We start from the raw sequence: 19,732 nt of genomic DNA on the forward strand, positions 1-19,732 counted from the left end.
GTGAATTCCACCTAACAGGCACTGTAGCAGAGCATCGTAAGAGCAGCAGAGTTTTAACCTTGAAGAGACTGAGCTCTTGCCACAGCAAAAACTAAACCTGAAAGCAATTATCTTAGCGTGTGAATCATGATAGTTAATTTCCAAATCAACATTTTTTCTCTTTGAACAAGAGTGTGCCTTCTGTCACTCTTTCCTCATTTTAATTTATTACTGAAGTAAGTGCTTATAAAATGCACCTGTGAGGAATAATATGATGGGAATTTCACACCTCAGTTATTTTTTCTGCATTCATGTCTTTGCTCCTTTTCTTCCTCGTTTCACAGTAACTGTTGCATGTATAATATCAACCCTCCCACTGGCACTAAGCAGCCCTTGTCACTCCCACACTTTACAGAGAGCACACATGATCGAAAAACTGGTGGCAGAAATTTCCTGTTCAATACTGAAGTGTTTATGGAAAAGCTTGCAAAGCTAGCGCCTCTGTTGTGTGTTTTTTGTGCCTGCTTGTCATGTTTATATGGGCAGATAAATACAAATCTCCTAGTGCTAGTCTTCATAGTCTCGTATTTATTTACCTCTCTCCCCCTCAGTGTTGGTGGACCTAAAGCAAAAGAGGAATTCCCATCATGGAGGCAGCAATGATAATGTTGAAATCTCAGCAGACTCTGCGACAAAACACGGCTGTGTGGAGCTGGGTCCCAGGACTTACTCGACCTCTGCTATTCACCTGCACACTTCCACTCCCATCTCCAGGCTCCAGAGCAGACCGAAAGGTGTGTAGTGCATTTGATCTACCAGCTCTTTGTGTAAGTCAGGCTACTTTTTAGTCCCTACCTGGGTGAAACATGGCTTTTATGGCATTCAAGTACAAAAACAGAGCCCACATATTTTCATTCCTGCTTTATCTGCGTAACGGTGATCAGATACAGGGTTTTCTTGCTCTTTTAATGCCATTAACTTGACATTTGGATGTTAGTCAGCTGTCCCACGGTTCCCTGCCCAGTGACTCATAGCAGTGGTTGGAGGGTGGCTGCTCTTCCAGTGCTGGCTCTATAAAACCCCCTTGATCACTTCAGTCTTTCAGTCTTTTACACTGCTGAATCCATTGGAAACTGACCTGAAGGAATGACCTTCTTGTGTTCAATATTGCCTTCTAAATTTTATGTTCTTTTTAGGCTATAATTCAGAAGATAATCTATGTGAACAGTCCCCTGAGGTAGAGTTTGCAAGCACCAGACAGCATGGTAAGCTTGTAGCATACACAAATGCTCTAAACCTCTACATTAAGACATGTTTTATTGCATCCATGTGAGTTGTCCTGGAATGTTTTAGTTAAATAAACCTTATAGGATGAGGTGTAGTAATGTAAAACCATTTGGGGAATGTGGGTCTAAATACTTATATTTTTCTCTTGAGAAGCTTGTAATGGATGTTTTCCCAGAATAAATTTTCAAAAATAATGCTGACATTGAGACAAATTGACTAGCCCCAGTAACAGACTCTTTAATGCATGTCATACAGTTTTGCTGCTGATTTTTCTGAACAGTGTTTAATTCCTTTCTTAAGCAAGTGAATCAAAAAAAAAATAGTACTGGGGAAAAGGGGAGCGCATGGTGAGAACAGAGGTGCAGCAGCAGCACTGTCTGCTTAAAGATTTGCATTTGCAGCCTGGTTACCAGCTCCTTCCAAAGAAACAAACTGAGAAGGAGATAGGCAACTTACTACATTAGCTTACTTGTTATCTATGTTACTTTGACCACATGAACTTATTTATTATCTATGTTACTTTGTTTACAGTTGCTGTAAAAGCATATTTCTTTGTGCAAAAGATAAAAGTGAGAAAAAAATAGGTGATCCTGAACAACTTGACTTGACAAAGGAGAATGATTTCTACTGTGTCCAGACTGTCATCCTCTGTATATTATGATGTTAATGTTTTCCAAGTGACTTAGTTGCACGGGTCCTATTTTCAGAAGGCAGACTGCAGCCAACTTTTTTAGAAAATCAACAGAACTTCAGATCTGTTTGTTAAATGCTGGTTTCGTGTTTTTCAGTATCCAGGCCAAACAGTCTAGAGAGCAGTCGAAATGCATCCAGCAGTAGTTCACCGCTCAATTTGAAAGGTAAAGCTTTTACAGCTGAGTTCTAACAAACAGGAAGTGAAATTACATGAAATTGTATGCAAAATGCTGTTTTCCTTCCAATTGAATTTGAAGACTGTTGTTTTGAAATTGTAATGATTGAATCTGGACATGAAGCTGAATCTGGACATGGCTGTCTTGGGAATCAAAACAATTCTGGCAACAAGTATTTTTCTAAGACTGATTCTGGCAAGGGATGGTTGTTTAAGGCAGGCAGTCTAGTTTTGCTTTAGTCTGACTGGCATCATATTGTGGGAAGTAACAGGCCACTCTTTAAATTCTTTTTACAACAACAGGTCTCTGCTCTTCTTACTCTGAACACAGCTCATGTAAGTAATCGGTGCACTCAGACTTGATAAAATTCTGAGTCCTTGAAGGGTAAATGAGATCTAACATTTTGGAAAAATCGTTTTGCTATCCCACTGCCAGGTTCAAGTAGTTGTACTTGTTTAACATAGGGGCTCAAAGAATATACTGTAAGACATTTACTAGTGCTGATTTTTCAGAGTTTTGACTGCCTTGAGTTCCATGGGAGAAGACAATGCTGGCTGTTGGGAAGTGTCCCTAGATCACAAAGTTCCTACTTCAGTAACTCTACTGAAATGAGGGGAAAATGGTGACTTCAGTGATATTTATGATTTTTCTCAGGTTCCTTAGATCATATCCATGGTAGAACTGAGAGCCTCAGCAGTGAAGATATGGTGCCAAGCAGAGAGGCACCAGCCTTGCTCCGAGACAACTATCCCTATCACTCCGCTTCTGCTGTCTTAGGCCCTAGCAACAGGCATGAGTCCTCCTTCCACAGGAATGGTTTGCTCTCTCATGATGTACCTCAGAAGAGTGCTCCATCTCAGTCTTACACAGGCAGGCAACGGTCTGCCTCACCTGGCAGTGAGATGGTAACCTTGGAAGAGTTCCTGGAAGAGAGCAGCAGGCTATCCCCACCAAGTGTAAGTAGTCCTTCTGAGGTGCTGCAAAACTGCTCAAAACTGATGCATGCAGGGGCGTGAGGGTTTAGGAACACCAGGAAATACAAGAAGATCTTTGTATGTGTGGAACTTGCAGAGAGGTATCGAATCTTGCAAGCTGACAATTTGAAGAATGAACCTGTTAAAACAACTAGGCCAAGATTAACTTTTGCCCAGTGTTTGCTGATTTATTTTGATGCAATGGCTGTGGCAGGTCATGCAAATAACTCACTGCAAGTAGTATATATTGGACTGCTGGGACTTTTTAAAAACAAATTTTTAAGCTTTCATATTATAGCACCGATTCTGAACTCCAGCTATTCTTATTTGTAAAAGGATGAGTTTTCTGTGTGATTTTCAGCTGCTAAATCCGTAATTACATATGAAACCTAAAAGTAGTTTTCACCAGAAATGCAAAATATGCAGTTATTAAAACCCATTTCCTAAGCTGAAAATACCATCGTTGCATTTGAGAGTGTTTTCTTTCTGAAGGAAGTTTCCAGTGCTTTCACCATGCTTTGTGTGCTGACTGGCACTGTTCTCTTGGTTCTGTGACTGCAAGAAAATGCCACGCTCTGAATACTTGGTCAGAAATGAAATACTTGGTTTCTAGATGGCATTTGTCTTGTACTGCTTAGACATGCTGTACAGTAGTGAAGTGGTGCGGTATCGAGCATGTTAATATCTCAAGAACAATTCCCTGATAGCGTAAGTGAACGGGTATTTCTGTTCAATTAATACCTTGGTAACAGCATTGAAATCAGCAGAGCTGTGCTGTTTTATAACATCAGTAAATTATAGTCCCTGAAGTTTCAGAGCATTACTTAAATATGCTTCCTATTCACTAGTTATCCAAATAAATTTCATAGCTTTTAGACGTGTTTAAAATTTGATTTTTTTTGTCTAACTACCTGACCATGTCTCCGTTTTCATTCTTTCTGTCATCCTTGTTCCTTTTCAGCGTCGACGCAGTTTAGATGAGAGTGAAATGATTTCATTGCACCAATTTCTGTTAGAAGCTGATGCACTGTATCCCTCTTGCTACTCCCTATGTCCTCCCCTCCGTCAGGAACCTTCGCAGTCATTCGAATCGGTCCTCAGTCATTCATGTCCCGACAGCATGAGGCACAGAACAGGCAGGGGAAATAGGAGATCCACTTCACTGTATATCCCCAGGGTATCCGTTGTTCTTGCTATGAAGGCAACAGCTTTCAACTTACCCCACAGCTTTTGCTAGCATATTAATACCTATAGAAGCGTATTGTAACTCTCAGCTGTTACTTAAAAGACTAAGTTTGTGAGATCACTTGCATTACTTGCTCATAAAGTATTTCCAGTGCTTGTACATAAACACGCTTGTTTTTGAAGAACAAGTAATTCTGTGATTTTAATTTAATGTGCATAACAGCAGTTTAAAGTGAGGTAAAAATAACCTTAACATTGTAACATTTAGTTGAGCATAGAAATTTTCCAGCTGCATTTGAACTACTATCGCTATTGATAGTGTTCACTTCTAGCAAATACGTTCTGTAACTGGAAGAAATGGTTGGCACTTTAATGAAGTGAATATATTAAGCTTTAACATGCTCCCTAGAGAAAAGAAATATGTTTCATGAGCTTGTTTCAGTGCATTTTTCATGAAGAGCATGTCCTTTAACTGTTCTGAGCATGCCTCCTACTAATAGTCCAGTGGCAGCTGATCAAACATCACCATTTTGATTTGCATGGACTATCCCAATGAAATATTCAATATACATTTTCTTTTACTGCCAGGTTAATTGTCTGACTTGAAATTTGCAAGCTAATTGTGGGCAAGCAATCATTTCTCAATTACTATAATGATTTTTTGGTACATTTCATTATGTTGTACATGCAGCTTTTAGCATATATAATATATTGACTGGGAGAGGTGACGGAAGTCAATGGAGAAGCTATGAAACTTTCTTGTAATGCTAGCGTATCTCCCCAAGATATTTTTTTTTCTTTTTATATCCCTGATATTACGGTAGTGTGTTATCCAGAGTAACTGTATTCTGGAAAATGACAGACCATCTTTGATATCTGCTGATACCAACGGCTGCTGTCATTCATATGACAGTGATGTTACAGTGATAGTGGCTGGTGTCAAAAGAGCTGCTGCCCAGGTTACTTGTGGGGTGAAATTTTCTAAGTTTATGACAATTAATCTGGCAAACAGGGCTGTCACAATTAATTATGATGAGCATGTTACTCCTTGATTTGAATTTATATCCATTGTATGCATTTGTATCTTCCGTTCCACACTTAAATATAAAATCCATGGTTTTATTTGAGTCTCTTGAAATAAGTGGGAAGGAAGATTGTCTGAATGAAAAGCTGTGCATGATTCTTTGCTCAAGACGTGTTGTCATTAATGTAGCATGTGCATGTTTTTTCACACCAGGATACCTCCAATAACAGAGATGATTTGCTGAGTGATTATTTTAAGAAAGCAAATGAGCCTTCGGCTACTGGGAACCTGCTGGTTCAACCGTCCAGAAAGGAGGCTGCTAAGATGCCCACTAGTCATACTTCTCCAACTGTAAAGATGGCCATTGGCAGTGAAGAAGGAAGAACGACTAAGCCTGGAAATTACATGAAGCCAAACCTCAGACAAGTCGAACCTGAGCCTCAGGCAAGCTCCCAGGGGTCCCTTAAGCTTCCTCACACACCACAGCACCAACCCGCGAGTGGCATGCGGCAAATGGCACAGCCACAGCAGCCTGGAGCTGTGAGCAGGAGGAGTACATCACTGAGCAGGGCGTTCAGCTTAGCCTCTGCAGACCTCCTCAGAGCCACCGGCCCGGAGACATACAGGCAGGAGAGCCCTCAGAAAGCAGCAGCAGACCTGCGTGGGGGCAAGGATGCTGTCAGTCAGACTTGTAGAGCTTCTGTGCCAACAAGCTCCCAGGCGACCTTAAGAGAGAGGCCCCAGTCTGCAAAGGTGGCAGGTTCCTTGCAAGGTGTTGATTCTCGTTGTCGGCAGCTTGATGCAAGGCGCCTTTCCCTGGCCCCACCAAAAGATGAGAGGCCACTCTCCTTCCATCGGTTTTCTGCCTCACCCACTGCTTCCACCAGCAATCTGAACATGCAACAGGAGCGAGTGAGCCCTGCGCAACACTACTCACCCACACCGCACACTCCCTCTAAAGTCAAACCTAAGCCAGCCCCTCGTACTGGGGAGGTGGCCACAGTGGCCTCTGTCAGAGCTGTTTCCAGCAGCACTGAGGGAAATACTTCCCTAGGGCAAGGCCAGAGTGATGCCCTATTTACCAAGTGCCAGGGTAAGCTACCAGAAGGCAGCTGTGTGGCTATGGAGGAGCCCATGAGAGGAAGCAGCTCCAACAGCACTCCTGGGTCTCCAGACCCCCAGGGGGATCAGCAGACGGTTTGGTATGAGTATGGCTGTGTGTAACCCATGGATGCAGCTAATAGTGTTTGGCATTGCTGATACTGGGTAGCATTTGTCTTGACACTGTGCCAGGTCTTAAAAGGCGCTACCTGCATGCTGTTTTGAATGTTCTCTGGGTACTGTTTTCTAGTTGGACAAAATATGATTAAGACAAACAAGGAGCAAAACCCCAGCCCTTCTTTTGACACTGTTGTGCCTGAAACAAAGTGGAAGCCTGACCTAATCCCACAGCAAGCTTGGAGCCTGATTCTCACAGGTCCTGAGCATTCCCCACTCCAGGAGAAGCTTAGCAGGGTCCTCTGTCATTGTTGCATCATGCAACCCTTCTACCTGCATTAAAGAAGAGTTTCACAGGTCATGTGTATGTGCTGAAACCAGCTCTGCTATTGATAAATAACTTAAACCATAGTGAAAAGGTCATATAAAAGCCAAACTTCTCCCCAGAAGACATAACCAGACACTTGGCTTAAGTAGCTTAATAGGAAAGCTGAAGATCAAAAGTGTGTGGCTTTAGCCATGGATCTGTTAAAATCAGTTCTTCTTGCCACAGCCACATTGGTGATGCATAGAATTCAAGGGTCATATCTTAACCTTCCCCACTGGGACTGTCAAAAGACAGAGAGAAGGGTCAATGTTACCACCCCACTGCCTTCCCTATATAGCTGCAGCTCAGTGAATTTTTGACTCTGAAAGCCAAGTGGTGCTGCCTTTTAAAACTTGTTTTATCTTTTATACCCACACTGGAACTAATGCAGCCTTTTCAGGGGAGATGTCATTTCAATTGTAAAGGTGGCATCTCATGTACAAAAGTGACTTGTAAGTATGTATATAAGGAGCTCAAGTATTGTATAGGGATGCTGTGTAAATTGTATTATTACATCTGTGTGCATGACAGCCCATACACTAAGTGATAGTGGGATTCAGTCTCTTAGAAATCCCTGCTGTGTCTCCAAGAACTTTGCTCAGTACAGAAAGCAAAATAATTTTGTATACATGTGAAAGAAATATACTTTAAAAAATCTATTTATGTGCAGAGAACTTCCGTGTATGTTTCTGACCAGGGTGTCATCAGTTGCTTATGTATATATGATCAGATGCATATCTTTAATTCTATTTCATGTTTGTAAAGCTGTTTTTCTTGGAATAGACTAAATCCTCCCTCCTCCTCTCCCCAATAATATTTGTTTTGCTGGTTCTGATTTAATCTAGTAAAAGCTAAAACTGATTCAGCTAAGGATGTTTTTGTTATCTAGTGTGTAGTAATCCCATTCTGGAAACTACAAAATTGTTTATAATAAAGATTAAAATAAAACGGGTTGTTGTACTTTTTTTTTCTTGGAAAATATATGAGATTCATTATGTTGGATGGAGAACTGTTTGCAGTAGGTTTGTGTAAGCCTCGGCATTGATTCATATCTCTGTGCGGCAGAGTTGCATTTGTTTTTACAATGCTGCCACAAAAGGCATATCAGAAATCTTTGGTTAAAGCCTTCTTATTGAAGACTTTAGTCAGACTAATCATGCAAATTAAGTGGCTGTAGAATCAGACTATTAGATTTTTAAGCTTCTCTGACCACTTCAGACAGTGCTAAGCATGCTTCCCTTTTGACCAAGTTTGTATTTGTGCAAACTTCCTCATGCTTAACTCTCAGAAAGCCTTACAAAAGTGAGAAATTACTCATCTTTGAACATGAAAGAGAATGGCAAAAGGAACTTTCTGCCTTTTCTGCTATTTAAATCAGACCACAGTTTAGCAACAATGTTTAAATGATGTGTTATACAGCAATTTTTTGAACTACTGAGTGTTCTTGGTCAACTGAAATTCCTTTTCCAGAAATTCGCTCTCACCTTTGATACTCAGCCAGATCACTGAAGGCAAAAGACTGGTGTTTCTTCCTGGTTTCGGTTCCATTTTGGAGGCATGCACTTGATTGCCTGACAGGCTGGACTGCTGAAGAATTGATCTGTGAGTTGTCAGTTATTAGTAGAAGCAATTTGCTATAAATACTTACGTAACTGCATAAACCTTAATTGTGACTTTCTGAATTATTTACAGTTATTTACTTCCTCAGTTCCAGTGAGTTCAAATAAAAATACATATTTTTTAATAGAAATAAAAATACTTCTATAGTACATTTCAAGTATGGGATGAGTTTAAGTACAGATGTTAGAACAGAACAACTGATCTTCAGCATTAAAGCCACCTTTGGCTACTTGTTGAAGCACATGGTGCTGCGGCACTCAGGCCTTCCTGAGTGCATGAATGGAAGTTCTATTACAGGAGACTGTCCTGCTGTGGCATGTGCATTTGTTTTGCATTCCACTCAAGTAATTCACTGTTTTCAACTATTCTTTGATAGACTCAGTGGCTCCCAGGCCGGAGTGCCGCCATCGTGCACCATCAGGTAAGAAAATCCAGCAGGAGGGAGGGAGAGCAAGGCCTGCCTGTGTTCGAGGTGCTGGTGCTCTTTGCTTTCTTGGTGGGATAAATGGGTGTTTCTATGTCAAAGCTAATGTGGGAGAGAAGTTGGTTGTGTTAGAGCGTGATCAGGAGATCCTCCTGAAGGAGCAGGCTGTGTGGTGTGAGGTGGTGGGAGCTGCCGGGAGAGGTTTCTGTGGGAGGGAGAAGTGGAAGGGGTAGAGCTGCCAGAGCCACCTCAGGCTTTTTCCTTCAAGAAGAAAAGGGGGAACAATCATGAAATAGTGACAATGTGGTGTGCTGAGCCTCAGGGAATTGGAACACCAGAGACCCGTACTGAGCACACCAGGTGTCCCAGCCCCACAGGGCCGAGTGCTGGAGGAGGCTGACGCTTTCTGACCGGCTGGGTCAGGCCTGCTTGCTGCAGTTTGCTGCTAAATAATGCTGTGAATGGTTCTGGGTGTAACAATTCAATAATGTTGTCCAGTAGTGGAGTATCTCAGTTCATATATGTGGCTTGTGGGTCCTGTAGATCTTGTTTTCTATTAACGGACAGATTTTTGGAGGGGATCCCACCCAGATAGGCAGCCAACAGCAGATAGGTTTCTGAGAAGGCCGGGGCCTGTGCTGTTGGCAATAGCCCCTTCTCTGCAGTGTGTTCAAACTGAAATCAGCAGATTTGTTTAATGTGAGGAAACAAATAGCACACTGCGCATGACAACAGTATTTGCTTGAAGTACAAGAAACAGCTGCTATGCAAAGTACTTGTGGGGAATCACATGTTCTGCAGTGACGGAGTATCTCCTTGTCAAGAAATCTGAAGTTGGATCTTTTACAGTGAAACCTTGTCATGGAAACCTTCTTCCTATCACATGTTCTTCAGCTGTTCCACAAACTTAGGATCTAATGGTGAAGGGAACAGCTTCTCTGATTTCAGTTAATTGGGAAGGCGTCCCCGCCCATGGCAGGGGGGTTGGAATTAGATGGTCCCTTCCACCCCAAACCATTCTGTGATTCTATGAACATGAAATTGCCAGAAGAGAAATAACGGAATCTATCATGAAAATGGCTAAAGAGTACTTTATTTAGAAAAATGACATACCACTGTAAGCCATGAGGTTAGAAATCATTTCTGATCATCCAGATGTTTGGGGGCATATTAAAAGTTCAGCCAAAGGTGAATGACTTGACAGGGCATGGAAGAAATGTTGCAGAAATTGTTGGTTCCTGTGAAATAACCTATAACCTGGATGCTAATCTCTTGTCCTCTTCACATCCATTTAACAAAACCTTGTGGTGTAAAAGCCTGAACACAGCTGCAATGAAAGCATTTGAATTGTGGTTTTGAATTTTTAGATGAAAAATTTTATAAAAATGTAAGTTTCATGAAAAAAATTGCCTCTCTTCCCATCAGAGTTGTGGAATATCAGGTCCTGGCAGCACTGGAGATGCTCAAGGCAAGGTGGAAAACTTGGGAACATTACATTACTACAAATCACCAATGCCAGGCAGAATTAACCTGGCCTAACAATGCAGTGTGAAATAGTTCCGTTTCTAAAAATAACAGATTAATTTCTCATTATGAAGGGTTGCTACACTGGAGGAATAGACTGTGCTATGAAGATCCATCTTTAACGCTGGTATTAGGGGCTGTCATGAGAACTAAGAGAGAATGGCATCAGCTGGATAATGGTGAGAAAAATTACTGATTTAAGAAAGTGTTGGCAGGCAGGACTTAAAGGTGACCGGGAGAAGTTCTGGAAAAGTAAATGATCTTTTTCCAGTCAAAAGGATTTTTCCAAATGTAAAGGGAACAGTAGACAGCAGAGAGCTGCTATTTAAAAGGTTCTTGAATGGGAGAGCCTTTAGAAGGCTAATTTGGGCCCTAAAGACAGTGAACCATGAGCTGATGAAGTGTGACACAAAGCTGAGGTTAGTGCAGATTTAGAAGATTGTGAAGAATCCTGTTAAGGAGTAACATGGCTAAGTGGGGAATGGTGGCAGGGTATCTGTGCTTACCCCTGCTCAATCAGTGGAAGGAAGAGTTTATTGACGTCTCATCTTCTCATCTCATCTTTGTTCTTTCCTTTTCTCTCTTTCTCTCTCTCTTTTTTTTTTTGGTTGGGGGCAGGGAGGGAATAGATTTCTGCTGAGAACGGGAGAATGAGAACGTGGTTATTCCACAGAAGCTAGGAACTTAAAACATGTCCAAAACAAAATACCAAATGCTATGGAAACTAATGTCAGCTCACTGTATTATTCCCAGATGCTGTTCTGATGATCAGCTCTAGTTAAAATACTTGCATATTTTTATTGAAAGATTAGAAGTGAGGATTATGTGGCTCTGATGCTGAGGTTATGCCAAAGTATGTAGTGTGTGTGTTCTTACATACCAGAATGAGAAACAGTAAGCATTGGCATTAGCCCGTGAAAAGCGTGTATTGCACAAAGGGATTTCCTGTGGTAATCTGAAAGAAAAAGGAAAGTAAAGCTATTAGTGGAACTAATTGCTGCACGCTATTGTGGAATCAAACAGATCAGTCTAATATCATGATGCTTTAATGCTTTTGATTTATGGTGTGAAATAGTTTATGGGAGAACTAAACATCCTCTGCTTTAAAAAAAAAAAAAATAAAAGTAACAACAAAAAACATTAGGTGACTTTTAAGAGGCTCCCCTTATTCTGCAACATCAGGCACTGGCTATCTTCAGAGCCAGGATGGAGCTGGGCTACCTCACTGGGAACAGTGGGCACCTCTCCCTGTGAAAATCCCTGAAATTTGCAAATCAAGGATCACCTTACCCACTTTGTTCAGCAGTTGGTATGCTCTAGAAGTGTAAGACACATTAGTGGCAGGAAAAGCATAGTGTGTGTTTGGGAACACACTGCTAAGGAAGAGCATGAGAGTTGAAGAAGGATATTCCAGATGGGGAAGCACAGCTCCCTGAAGGACTGCTGAGGAGTCTCGAGAGACTTGCATTGGAGGGATGAGGGAGTTTTCCAGAAGAAATAGGAAAGTTTGTCTGGGAAGACCGAAGTGAGCATTTTGTAGTGCTTCTAGCCTGATTGTTCTACCATTCTGCAGAGAGTTTTAAAGGTTATGGGATGTGAAAGGCTATGTTTCCTTGCTGCTTTAAATATCTCCAGCCAGAATTATCCCCTTCTTCTTAAACCCATGAAAAATGCTTCCCTGCAAATTTGAAAGAGGCTTTTTTTTTTTTTTTTTAACTCTAGTTATCCAAAGCCTGAAATTTGCTTGTGTGTGTGCTGAGAGCCCATAAAATACCTAATCCATAGATGCATGTGTTTCAGAGCCACTGGTTGCCCAGGGACGTTCAGCTGCAGCACCTCAACCTTCTACAGAGACAGAAAACTTCCCATCAGTTTGAGAGTGCTCCTGTAGGACCCTTCTGGCTGTCTGTGAGTGAAAGTAGAAGAAACACTGAGAATCAGGGAAATGACTGTGAAGGGAAAATCTTGGGAACTTTCTTTTTAGAACTGAAATTTTATCTGAAGAAGGATTGCTTGCTCAAAGCAGTGCAAAAGGCAAGTGGAGAAATAGGCAGGCACAAGCCACGTGGGATAGACCATGTGTTGGCTTAGTTGGTATTTAACTAAAATTAAGATAAGGTTGGTAACCTTCAATTTCCTCGGTTGCTTGAATCCATTCGTAGCCTTTTTGTCCATAAGTAAATGAGGCAAGAGGGCAGAATGCTTTAGAGAGCTGTATTATCAGCATTGTGTACGGGGAAGAACCGTACAGCGTAGGTACTCCATTTCCATTAGGCCTTCCAGCTCTCTAGTGAAGTTGTTGTTCCACTGTGCAGACTAGTTTTAGATAATTCTGGGCAAAACAGCATTAAATCAGTATCCGATGAAGGCACTGGTATGTACACTGCAGAGTGCAGCCTCGGTACCTTCATTGACAAGGATCTCTGCAGTTCCTACTTTTTCTTGCTTATGTTTCCTCATAGTATTTACTTGCACCTGGATAGCAGGGGCTTAAAGGAAGTGGGAAATGTCTGTCTGATGGGGAACAGTATATTTTTAATGGTTTTGCGTGCCCTTAAAACCACTTCTGCCAACAACAACCACATGAGTGCTAGCAGGAAACTCTTTGCATGAAATGTGCAAACAAAGGAGCCCTCTTGCTAGATTCTGTCCTGCAGCTCAGACAGCGCAACCAGCTACTGCAAGCTGGCCAAGCCCATCTTATCTACAACAACTTTCCTTCCTTCGTGGCTTTTCTTCTCCAACACTAGAGACCTTTCTGTTCTTCAACCCAGCATTATCTTTAACTATTTCCTACCCCTTAATTCACTTTTTGTTACCTGTCTTCTTACAGGTCTAGCTCCAGCTTTTCTCTTCGTTGCTAAAGGTGTTGGTTATCTGTCAGCCAGCTTTCACCTTTTTGCCACCTTTTCTTGCTGTTGTCTTTCTGTATTTCTCCACCCTTGCCAGACTTTCTTAGGCAGTCACATTCTCAAGACCTGAAGGCGATATTTATTCCTGATCCTACCTCAGTTTCTGTTCTCAGTGCTTTCTGATGCCTTCTTAGCTATTTCTCTGTCAACTGCTGTCTCAAACATTGCCCACTCTGTCCCACTTCATGCTTTTTTTGCCCAAATACTCCAGTGACATCAATTCAAGGGGCCTTTCTTCCTTCACATCCCGCTCTAGCATGCACTGCACTCCCAGCCTTCTCGTCATATCTGTTCCCAACATCCTCCTGTAGCTCACTTTTATTGCTCTTTTTTGTCCTGTGTTTGTGACAATAGCCAAGTCTCGAGGCAGGAAATACACTGTGTGCTGTAAACCACGGTGGGTATTTGTAGTTCAGAAGATGCATGTTTGCATGAAGTCTGGGGCCAAGTTCTTTTTGCAACTTGTTTACAAATTTCAAAATTTGCTTATTTTTAGTTATTGAAATGTCTTTCAAAAGTTTCTTTGTCAAAATGACTATAGCATTCTACTATCTGTAGCAGGATTTCAATGTAAGATCTTATAACAGTTTTTGAGCTAGTCTGGTGGACATTTTAGGGTCAGCAGTTGTCTTTGATGTTTAAAATTCTATGAGAATTTGTTAGCTCTTAAAAAAAAAAAAAAAACTAATGGGATGATAAATGCATTTAAGAAGGTCCATATCACTTTTTGCCTATTGAGGCAATATTGTTTCTATTTAGTCTTAAGTATTTTTAACGATATGATTTTCCACATAATTTTCATTGTTTTAGAATTTCCTTCCTTGCTTATTTTGGCTTCTTTAATTGAAAAAAAGCTTTGAATTCCTGAAGCTCAGTCCTATTATCCACACGCAGCTCCCATGAACAAGGAGTCTTTTCCGTGTTTATTTAACCAGCCATATCAATGGGAACAGAGCCCCATTTGGAAGATCCTGAATTCCCTTCAGTCTCCCACCCTGTCCTATACAAGGAGCCCCTGTGAACACGTGCTTGTTCTCTTGTTATATAATCTGGCAAGTAAATCGTAGTGGATACTAACAGGACTTTATTTGGATCAAATTTCACCCACTTAGTTTTGTAACCAAAATCAAGAGAAATGTTGCTCACTGTGTTTAGAAGATTTAACCTGTTAGAGACTGGAAGAAGACAGAATACTCTCAAGCAAATCTAAAACTGAATATGAGATGAAAAGCAAAAAATAAGCTAATTAGTGACCCTGGTCTGTTGTTTTTAGTGTTATCCCTTTGTAGCAATGTTTTTTCAGAGAGGGAAAAGCCAGTATCTGGAGTACTGTGTGCATTCATACTTTGACTGCCTACTGTAGTTACTGAAGACCAGGGACTTTTTCTGCCCTTGAAGTATTGGTTCAAGAACATTCAGGCCCTGTATTCCCCACGGCGTTGAGGCGTGGGCAGATGGGCCACCTTATGACCACAGTTCTCCTCAAGCTAAAAATTCCAGATCTATGCTAATAGGAGGAAGAGCAGCAGCACAGTTCAAGTCCATGTGGCTCTCCGTCTTGAACAACTCCTCTTACTTGCTACCAACTTTCTTTTCCGTATCTGAATGAAAGTTCACACGTGCATTCGAGGGGGGATGAGCTAGTTACTCCAGTATATCCACAATCATCCACTGGGTCCCTCACAAAGTCAGTAATTGCAAGGTCACACATCAAAGCCAGTGTGTCTTTAATAGCGTAAGAGCTGGAGAAAGGATGAATTCAGCCTCTCTACAGATAGGAAGAATAGATGCTCCAGCTTGGACTCTGGAGCAGCTGTGATGTCTATAAATGATTTCACTACCTGTCTCCTAGATTTTGGTAAAACTTTTTATTTGTTCTGATAGTCTTTACGTAGAAACTCCTGCGTTCTTAGTTTTCTTTGTGTTTATGCCTTTGTGGTGTTCACTGCTGTGAACAGGAACAGGCAGAACTCTCTGGATGCCAATGTTGAGTTTCATGTCACCTCATTCTTACAGTCATAGAATCATTTAAGTTAGAGAAGACCTCTAAGATCATCAAGTCCAACCGTTAACCTGGTACTGTCAAGTCTACCAAGCCCCACATCTACACATCTTTTAAATACCTTCAGGGATGGTGACTCAACCACTTCCCTGGGCAGCCTGTTCCAATGCCTCACAAAGTTTTCAATGTAGAATTTTTTCCTAATATCCAACCTAAACCTCCCCGGCACAACTTGAGGCCATTTCTTCTTGTCCTATCACTTGTTGCTTGGGAAAAGAAACTGACCTCCGCCCTGCTAAAATCTCCTTTGAGGCAGTTGTAGAGAGTGATAAGGTCGCCCCTGAGCCTCCTTTTCTCTAGGCTAAACAACCCCAGCTCCCTCAGCCACTCATCATAAGACTTGTTCTCTAGACCCTTCACCAGCTTCGTTGCCCTTCTCTGGACTTGCTCGAGCACCTCGATGTCCTTCTTGTAGTGAGGGGCCCAAAACTGCACACAGTACTCAAGGTGCAGCCTCACCAGAGCTGCGTACAGGGGGACAATCACTTCCCTAGTCCTGTTGGCCATGATATTTCTGATACAAGCAGGATGCTGTTGGCCTTCTTGGCCACCTGAGCACACTGCTGGCTCATTCAGCCAGCTATCAACCAATACCCCCAGGTCCCTTTCTGCTGGGCAGCTTTCCAGCCACTCTTCCCCCAGCCTGTAGCGTTGCATGAGGTTGTTGTGCCGCAAGTGCAGGACCCAGCAGCTGGCCTTGCTGAACCTCAGTGTCTCAGCCCATCGGTCCAGACTATCCAGATCCCTCTGCAGAGCCTCCGACCCTTGAGCAGACCAACGCTGCTGCCCAACTTGGTGTCATCTGGGGACTTACTGAGGGTGCACTTAATCCCCTTGTCCAGATCACTGATAGAGAGATATTAAAGAGAACTGGGCCCAGTACTGAGTCCTGGGATACACCACTTGTGACCGGCCTCCAACTGGATTTAACCCCTTTCACAACAACAACAACCCTTTGGGCCTCACCACTCAGCCATTTTTTCACCCAGCATATCATACACCCATCCGAGCCATGAGCAGCCAGCTTCTTCAGGAGAACACTGGGAAACCGTCAAAAACTTTACTAAAGTCTAGGTAGAGCACATCCACAGCCTTTCCTTCATCCACTAGGCAGGTCATCTTGTCATAGAAAGAGATAAGGTTCATCAAGCAGGACCTACCGTTTGTAAATCCATGCTGGGATCCACGCTGAGCCTGATCACCTAGTTGCCTATTACGTGCTGTGTGATGGTACTCAGGATGATCTGCTTCATAACCTTTCCCTGTCACTGAAGTCAGACTGACAGGGCTGTAGTTTTCCAGGTCCTCCGTCTGGCCCTGTTTGTAGATGGGCATCACATTTGCTAGCCACCATTCAACTGGGACCTTCCTGGATAGGCAGGACTGCTGATAAATAACAGAAAGTGGCTTGGTGAGCACTTCTGCCAGCTCCCTCAGTACCCTTGTGTGGATCCCATCTGGCCCCATAGATTTGTGTACGTCTAAGTGGTGTAGCAGGTCGCCAACCATTTCCTCTTGGATTATGAGGGCTTCATTCTGCTCCCTGTCCCTATCTACCGGGGGACTGGGTACCCAAAGAACAACTGGTCTTGCAGCTAAAGACTGAGGCAAAGAAGGCAGAAAGTACCTCAGCCTTTTCCTCTTTCTTCATCACCCTGTCTCCCCTCATATCCAATAAAGGATAGAGATTCTCCTCAATCCTCTTTTTGTTGTTAATGTATTTATAGAAGCATTTTTTATTTTTTTTAATGGCAGTAGCCAGATAAAGCTCTATCTGGGCTTTGGCCCTTCTAATTTTCTCTCTTCATAGCCTCGTGACATCTTCATAGTCCTCTTGAGTGGCCTGCTCCTTCTTCCAAAGGTCATAAACCCTCTTGTTCCTGAGTTTCTTCCTAGTTCTCTGTTCAGTCAGACTGTTTCCTTCCCCACTGGCTTATCTTTTGGCACGTGGGGCAGCCTGCTCCTGCGGCTTCAAGATTTCCTTCTAGAAGAGTGCCCAGCCTTCCTGGACTCCCTTGTTCTTCAGGATTGCCTCCCAAGGGACTCCACCAACCCATCTCCTACACAGGACAAAGTCTGCCCTCCAGAAGTCCAAGGTGGCAGTTCTGCTAACCCCACTCCTTACTTTTACAAGAATCAAAACCTATTATTTCATGATCACTGTGCCCGAGATGGCCTCCAGCCTCCACATCACCCACGAGTCCTTCTCTGTTCTCAAGCAAAAGGTCCGGCAGGGCACCGTCCATTGTTGGCTCACCCACCAGCTGTGTCAGGAAGTTACCTTCTACACACTCCAGAAACCTCAGACTGTTTCCTCTCTGCTGTGTTGTATTTCCAGTAGACATCTGGTAAGTTGAAGTCCCCTACAAGAACAAGGGCTAGCAATTGTGAGACTTGTCCCAGCTGCTTACAGAATATTTCGTCTGCCCTCAGACTTCCAAAAGGAAGGTAGGGGATCCCTTGAAGCCAGATGTTGAGAGGGAGGAGAGCAGGTCCTACCTGACGGACAGCTGCTGGCACAGTGGCAAGGGGAGAGATCTGAGGCCCCTTTAGGAGCTAGAAGGAGGGCCTAAATGATGGAGCTTATTTGGTGTTTGTGAGATGTGTGCTGGGCTATGGCATTTTCCACTGGGAACTCTTGGAGCTGAGATCACCACGTGGGGCATGTTCTGGGGATAGATGGTTGCATCTTCCCCAAGCAGCTGGAGTGCACACCAGGGGGCTGTGCATCTGCCTTGCGGGAATTTTCAAAGTGAAAACTGAGACCTGTAGGAAAAGTTAAAAATAACATGTGATGCAGTAAAGAATGGGGCAAGAAAAGAAACAAAAGAAAATAGAAGGAGGACAGATAAAGCGAAACGTGTGGGCTGCAGCTAAATATGCAGTGTTGTTCCCACTTGCGCAGGCAGCTGACGCGCAGCTCTGCCTTGTGTAGCCACCCCTCGGCAGCTCAGAGCTGGGCCCGCAAAGTCCTTGTTTCTCAGCTACGCAAAATGGATTGGCACTGTGAGAGAGGGATGGATTTAGCAAAATGGTACGGGTGGATTAGCACTCTGAGAGAGAAGGGGGGAGGCCTCCTCTGTTTTCCCTCCTATTGTCATAGAAATGGGTGCTTGAGAGGATTTAAATCAAACTTGCAGTGGATTTTTGGCCCTTGAAGGCAAAGCACAGGTGAGGTGACTGAGATAAAATGGAGCCGGCTCTGTCAGAAGGGGCTTCCACCGGCACGCACTCAGAGTAGGATGCTGGTGGCTGGAAACAAGACCAGGGTGAGTGAGAAGAGGTCTGGAAAACCTGGCCTGTGAAGAATGGGGTTGTTTAGTCTATGAAAGAAAAGTCTAAGAGCATGATTAATCCTTAGACATCTAAATAATTAACATAGAGAAAGGTAGCAGTAGCTTGTTTTTCGTGTCCATTCACAGAAGACCACAAATAAATGCATGAGAAACATGGAAGATTAAGATTTTGATATCAGTGCAAGCCTTTTAAGAATAAGCCCAGACAGGCAAAAAAGACATTTCCAGAGGAGAGGCAGAGTGTTCCTCAGTGGTAATTTACGAGAACAAGCTAAAGCTAAAGAGAAGCTAAAATAGAACAGTTCTGTTGGAAGGGACCTACAGAGATCGTCTGATCCAGCTGCCTGACCACTTCAGGGCCAACCAAGAGCTAAAGCAGATGAGGGCATTTTCCAAATGCCTCTGGCATGGGGCACCAACCACCTCTCTAGGAAGCCTGTTCCAGCGTTTGGCCACCCTCACGGTAAGGAAATCCCACTGCCCCATCCCAGGTGCGGCACCCGGCATTTTGCTTGTTGGAGCTTCATGCTGCTGGTGGTTGCCCAGCGCTCCAACGTCTCCAGACCCCTCTGCAAGGCCTCTGGTGATGGTCCACTTTTTCCTCTGTTCATGCCTCAGAGATAGAAGTGGTCTCACTGACCTTTTTTTTGTGTTTTTTGTGGTATCTCTGACATTTGTTGTACGTTGTAGCTCCATTATTTTTGAAGCCTGCTGCCTCTGGTTGTAACACATACGCAAGCCAAGAGTTATTCAATTCAGTGGACTTATTTAATCATCAGAAGCATTAAAATTATTTGACCAAAGCAAGCAAAAAGCAGAAATTGCCACTTGCACCAAATACTAGCGATTTGTCAGCTTTAATAGCTGCTGTATAATTTATAGAGATAAAAGGCTACAGGAACAGTCATTTCTTTTCATTTTTAGAGTTTTAAATAGATCCCAAAGTGCAGTTGCTGTGTGTGTGTGTGCTGGAGCCTGTGTTCTGCTTCCC

The 19,732-nt window shown here is 42.9% G+C and overlaps 1 protein-coding gene and 1 long non-coding RNA gene across 4 annotated transcripts in view; both read left to right on the forward strand.

Annotated features, from left to right (window-relative positions):
- The window catches only part of CCDC88C (coiled-coil domain containing 88C), a 91,581-nt gene extending 83,730 nt beyond the window's left edge, over positions 1–7,851 (forward strand). For 2 of the 3 annotated variants that reach the window (XM_040559807.1, XM_040559809.1), the window contains 6 exons: positions 591–773; positions 1,176–1,244; positions 2,055–2,123; positions 2,790–3,091; positions 4,071–4,286; positions 5,532–7,851. In XM_040559807.1, coding sequence (XP_040415741.1) covers positions 591–773; positions 1,176–1,244; positions 2,055–2,123; positions 2,790–3,091; positions 4,071–4,286; positions 5,532–6,542 — 1,850 coding nt within the window. In that variant the 3' untranslated portion in view covers positions 6,543–7,851. The remainder of the gene's footprint in view (positions 1–590; positions 774–1,175; positions 1,245–2,054; positions 2,124–2,789; positions 3,092–4,070; positions 4,287–5,531) is intronic. The other variant, XM_040559808.1, reaches the window with a different exon arrangement.
- A 25-nt stretch (positions 7,852–7,876) lies between these two features.
- On the forward strand, positions 7,877–15,159 carry LOC121071514. The gene is made up of 4 exons (XR_005820643.1): positions 7,877–8,505; positions 8,900–8,944; positions 10,546–10,650; positions 12,272–15,159. It is a non-coding gene; the product is annotated as an uncharacterized LOC121071514 (long non-coding RNA).
- Positions 15,160–19,732: the final 4,573 nt, after the last annotated feature.

This window comes from Cygnus olor, chromosome 5, assembly GCF_009769625.2.
Source record: "Cygnus olor isolate bCygOlo1 chromosome 5, bCygOlo1.pri.v2, whole genome shotgun sequence".
NCBI lineage: Eukaryota > Metazoa > Chordata > Aves > Anseriformes > Anatidae > Cygnus > Cygnus olor.